The following is a 5,128-nucleotide window of genomic DNA, read 5'->3' as shown; positions in this document are numbered from 1 at the left end:
CTCATGTTTGAGATTACTAACAAGCATTACTGAATAATCAGATGAGGGACAGTTTGCTATGTCTACTAGGTGGCTAAAGTCTGATCCTCAGAGCCTATGGTTTGGACGGTCGACAATGCTTGGGCCTACAGGGTCTGGACCTCCTGACTAGGTCTGCACGGTCAGCATCAGATTCCCCTTTATTTATTGTTTGTTTAAGGGACGCTGCCTGTCTTAGGCGGTCAGTGTGAATTCCTCAGTCTTACCCGTCATTGAAACTCATTGCAGCATGGCAATGGCTCTGTCTTAGGTTGCCGAGGTTCCACGTGGTCCTTACCCGTCTCTGGCCACATGTCCAGCATAAACAGCCGCCATCCGAGGAAGGCAGGGAGGGAGGAGATCGGCTGGGTCCATAAAATTTTTGAAGCTACCTCATATGTACTATGAGAAAGATCTGGGTTTATGATACTGGGGTATTACTTGTAGAACATGGACTGTGGTGTAGGAGAAGGTGGCATTGTAAGTTATATGTTTGGGTTTTATGGATGAATTGTAAATGGATATGTGCGTAATGGGGATGTTGTTTGAGATGTGGGTCTGAACTGATTGGTTTTGCTGTGCTATTAGAGGTGTGTACTGGGGAACTCTGTCCTTCTCTGGAAGGCAAAGGCAAAGAACACGCCATTCCACCCAAGGACCATTGTCTGGTCCATCTGCCCTACACAACAAACCTAGAGCTTTCTGGCCCCTCCTCCCCACCATGCTCACACCAGGACTCTTGATGTCTCACAATGAACTCATATCCATGACCCCTAACCTATCCTCAGCAGAGTCCTAATTTCCTCTACTTGCTCTATGATTCCTCTTACAATGGGCTTCTCTTGGATCTACGTGTCTTCTACATCATAACCAGGAACCCAGCACCCAAGAAGCCTAATGCCTTTACCACCATGGATGAGCTTGTATGGAGAAGAAACACACGAATAGTATTCAGAGGCAGAAGAGACCTCCCATACACCAAGGTTCCAGTCTTTTGTCACTTCAGTGGATCCAGGCTTAGGGGCATCTTCTTGGGATTTTGAGATTCCTGTGAGAAGTATAAAAGCCACAGAGATTCAGTAGTTGGGTCTATTTATGTATAATTCATCCATCCAAGAAATAGTCACAGTGGCTGTGCAGTGAATTCACATACCTACCTGGGGATTAGAGTCTGGTTTTTGGTGGAATTGCCAGTATTTAATTACAGTTTATTAATACCTTGTCGAGGTCCTGGTGTAGCATTGTGGGTTAATGCATCAGACTGCAAAGTCGGCTTGAACCACAAGGTCGGCAGTATAAGCTCGCCAGCTGCTCCTTGGAAACCCTATATAGAGTCGCTATGGGTCAAAACCGACTGGACAGCACTTAACAACAACAATATCTTGTTAGGAATGCAAGACTGTGTAGTGACTATATTTCTGAAGTGTGAGAGTGATGTGTGTCAGCCAAACCTTTGATAAACATGATGTACATATGATGTGTTTAGCATGTGTCTGTGAAGGGTTTGAGATCACAATTAAGAAATTATGTAACTTTTCCTGATTATTTGTTGCAGTTTGATTCATCCATTCAGCCAACCAATGTTCAGTGAACAACTACTATATACTAGGCACTATTCCACTATCCTAAGCAGTGGTGTATGAGGGTAATGAGTGCCTGGGGCAAATTCTAAATTGCACATACACACCTAATTTCAAAATGACTAGAAATTGAAAGCAAGGAGCTCTGGTAGCGTAGTGGTTACGAATCGGGCTGCGAACCTTAAGGTCAGCGGTTCGAAACTACCAGCTGCACCGCGGGAGAAAGATGAGGCTTTCTACTCCCATAAAGATTTACATCCTCGGAAACCCTATACAGGGTCGCTATGGGTCGGAAACGACTCGATGGCACATAACAACAACAAGAAATTGAAAGCAGTTACAAGTCAGTAGAATGTCTCCTCCCTCTTATCCCATTGCCGCAATGATGTGTTCATGTTTATAGGGCTCAGAATGTCATTCTGTGCCTTGTCTGGCACCCCCTTGGACTTGTGCCTTGGGATAACTGCCCTCCTCTGCCCACCTAGAGCTAGAAAGTATTTTGGTCCAAATTGGGTTCAAAGAAATTGCTCAGTGGTGTCCCTCTTTCAAGTGGTGCTCAGGGCACATGTCATACTTCCCATACCTTAGACATACCTCTAATTCTAGGCTCTGAACAAAACAAAGTCCCTATTCTCATAGTTCTTCCATTCTAACAGGGAAAGATAATCACTAAACAAAAATACAGTAACAAGTATATGATATGGCAGCTGGTGGTAAGTATATAGGGTTGCCATATTTAGCAAATAAAATTACAGAATGACACAGTTAAATTTTAACTTTAAATAAACAATTACCTTTCTGGGTATAGGTATGCCCCATGCAATATTTTGTTGTTGTTGTTGTTGTTGTTGTTGTTAAGTTCCGCCAAGCTGATTCTGACCCATAGAAACCCTGTACAGGGTTTCCGAGGCTGCAAATCTTTATGGGAGCAGAAAGCCTCATCTTTCTCCCACGGAGCAGCTGGTAGTTTCGAACTGCGGACCTTGTGGTTTGCAGCCTGATTCGTAACCACTATGCTAGGTACTGTCAAGTTAGTACCAACTCAGTACAACAGAACAAAGCACTTCTTGGTCCTGTACCAACCTCATAATCATTGCTATGCTTGATATCATGCTGCTGTTGCTGTGCAAATATATCTCAGGGATCTCCTCTTTTCCACTGACCCTCCACTTTACCAAGCATGATGTCCTTCGCCAGGAATTGGTCCCTCCTGACAATATGTACACAGCATGAGAAACAAAGTCTGGCCATCCTGGCTTCTAAGGAACACTTATGGCTGTACTTCTTCCAACACAGATTTGTTTGTTCTTTTGTCAGTCTATGGTACTTTTAATGTTCTCCTCCAACACCAAAACTCAGGTGCATCAATTTTTCTATGGTCTCCTTTATTCATTGTCCAATATTCACCTGCATATGAGGCTATTCAAAATACCATGGTTTGGGTCAGGCACACCTTAGTCCTTAAACTGACATCTTTGTTCTTGAGCACTTTAAAAAGGTCTTGTGCAGCAGATGCAATATATCATTTGCAATACATCATTTGATTTCTTGACTGCTGCTTCCATGAGTGTTGATTGTAGATCCGAGTAAAATGAAGTCTTTGACGACTTCAATCTTTTCTACATTTATAAGGATGTTATTTACTGATATAGTGATGTGAAGTTTTCTTTTCTTTACATTGAGATGCAACCCATACCGAAGGCTGTGAATTTTGATCTTCATTAATAAGTATCTTAAGTCTTCTTCACTTTCAGCAAGCAAGGTTGTGTCATCTGCATATCGCAGGTTGTTAATGAGTATTCCTCCAACATTGATACCATGTTTCTCTTCAAATAATCCAGTTTCTCTAATCATGTGCTCAGTATACAGATTGTGTAAGTATGGTGACAGAATACAAGCTTGGAGCACACATTTCCTAAATTTAAACCATTCAGTGATCTATTCAGACAGCTGCCTCATGGTCTATATACAGGTTCCTCATAAGCACAACTAATTGTACCAGAATATTCATTCTTTGAAATGTTGTTCATAGCTTGTCCTGATCCATACAATAGAAAGCCTTTACATAGTCAATAATGAATAGATAAACATCTTTCTGGTAGTCTCTGCTTTCAGGCAAGATTCATCTAACATTAGAAATCATATCCCTCATTCCATGTCCTTGTTTGAATCTGACTTGAACCTCTGGTATTTCCCTGTCAATATACTGTGGTAGCCAATTTGGAATTATCTTTAACAAAATATTACTTGCATATGAAATTAAAATTTTCCAATGATCTCTGCATTCCATTGGGTAACTTCTCTTTGGAATAGGCACAAATAGGGATCTCTTCCAATCAGTTGTCCAAGTAGCTGTCTTCCAAATTTCTTGACATAGATGAGGGTGTACCTCCAGTGCCACATCAGTTTGTTGAAAGATTTCAATTTGTATTCCATCAATTCCCAAAATCTTGTCCTTAGCCAATGTCTTCAATGCATTTTGGGACATACTACCATAAAAAAATTATTTGTTGAATAATTTGTTGTTTATCTGAAATTCAAATTTAATTGGCATCCTGTATTTTATTTGGCAACCATAACTGGGTGGTAGTGAATCTGTGTTTTATTGTGGTTTATGAAAAGTGAGTCTAATAGTAACTGCACAATGTGTTATGAATGTGGTGTGTTTATGGTATATGATTTGTTCTTCTAGATGTTTAGAGCTAGTTTAAGGTAGCTGTGTTTGTGTGAGAGTTGAATATAAAAGGGGTTTCAAAACATTTATGGAAAGATTCCATTATCTTTTCATTCCAATTATCCATGAAGTTTTGGAAGCCCCCATGTATATATCACTCCAACATACATTTAAATATATACATTCAACATATATATCTGCAACATATATATGTAGTATATAAATACATATGTATATTATGTATTTGTCCATAGCTTGTCACGTATATATACTATATGTATATACAGTATATTATATGCATATTATACATATGCATTTTGTATGTTTATACATACATACATTTATACATATGAATATCATATGTATATACTATATATATATATTATTGTTGTTAAGTGTTGACAAGTCAATTCCAACTCATAGCTACCCTGTATAGAATTTCTGAGGAGTAAATGGTGGATTTGAACCAACCTTGCAGTTCACAATCCTGTGCTTATCTTACAGCAACCACACTAGGACCCCTTATATGCTGTGTGCCATTGAGTGGGTTCCAACTTTTAGTGACCCTGTATAGGGTTTCTGAGAGGGACTGGTAGTTTTGAACTGCCAATTTTGTGGTTACAGGTCCAGTGCATATCCGATAACACTATACCAGGGTTCATACATGTATAGGTATACATATATGTGTGGTGTGGTGCTTTAGGATCAACTTTGGCCTGCTAACCAAAGATCAGTTGTTCAAACCCATCAGTCATTTCTTGGAAACCCTATACAGGGTCACTATGAGTCAGAACTAACTCAATAGCAATTAACAACAACAATATCTGTTATGAGGTGATATATATATATATATATA

At 39.8% G+C, this 5,128-nt stretch overlaps 1 protein-coding gene across 1 annotated transcript in view; it reads right to left on the bottom strand.

Moving 5' to 3' along the window:
- Window positions 1-5,128, bottom strand: part of FAM170A (family with sequence similarity 170, member A) — a 22,920-nt gene that overhangs the window by 11,353 nt on the left and 6,439 nt on the right. The window contains exon 2 of the mRNA XM_006873198.1: window positions 929-1,066. Coding sequence (XP_006873260.1) covers window positions 929-1,066 — 138 coding nt within the window. The remainder of the gene's footprint in view (window positions 1-928; window positions 1,067-5,128) is intronic.

Source organism: Chrysochloris asiatica, unplaced genomic scaffold, assembly GCF_000296735.1.
Source record: "Chrysochloris asiatica unplaced genomic scaffold, ChrAsi1.0 scaffold00228, whole genome shotgun sequence".
NCBI classification, from domain to species: Eukaryota; Metazoa; Chordata; class Mammalia; order Afrosoricida; family Chrysochloridae; genus Chrysochloris; species Chrysochloris asiatica.
This window is presented reverse-complemented; position numbering and strand designations above follow the sequence as displayed.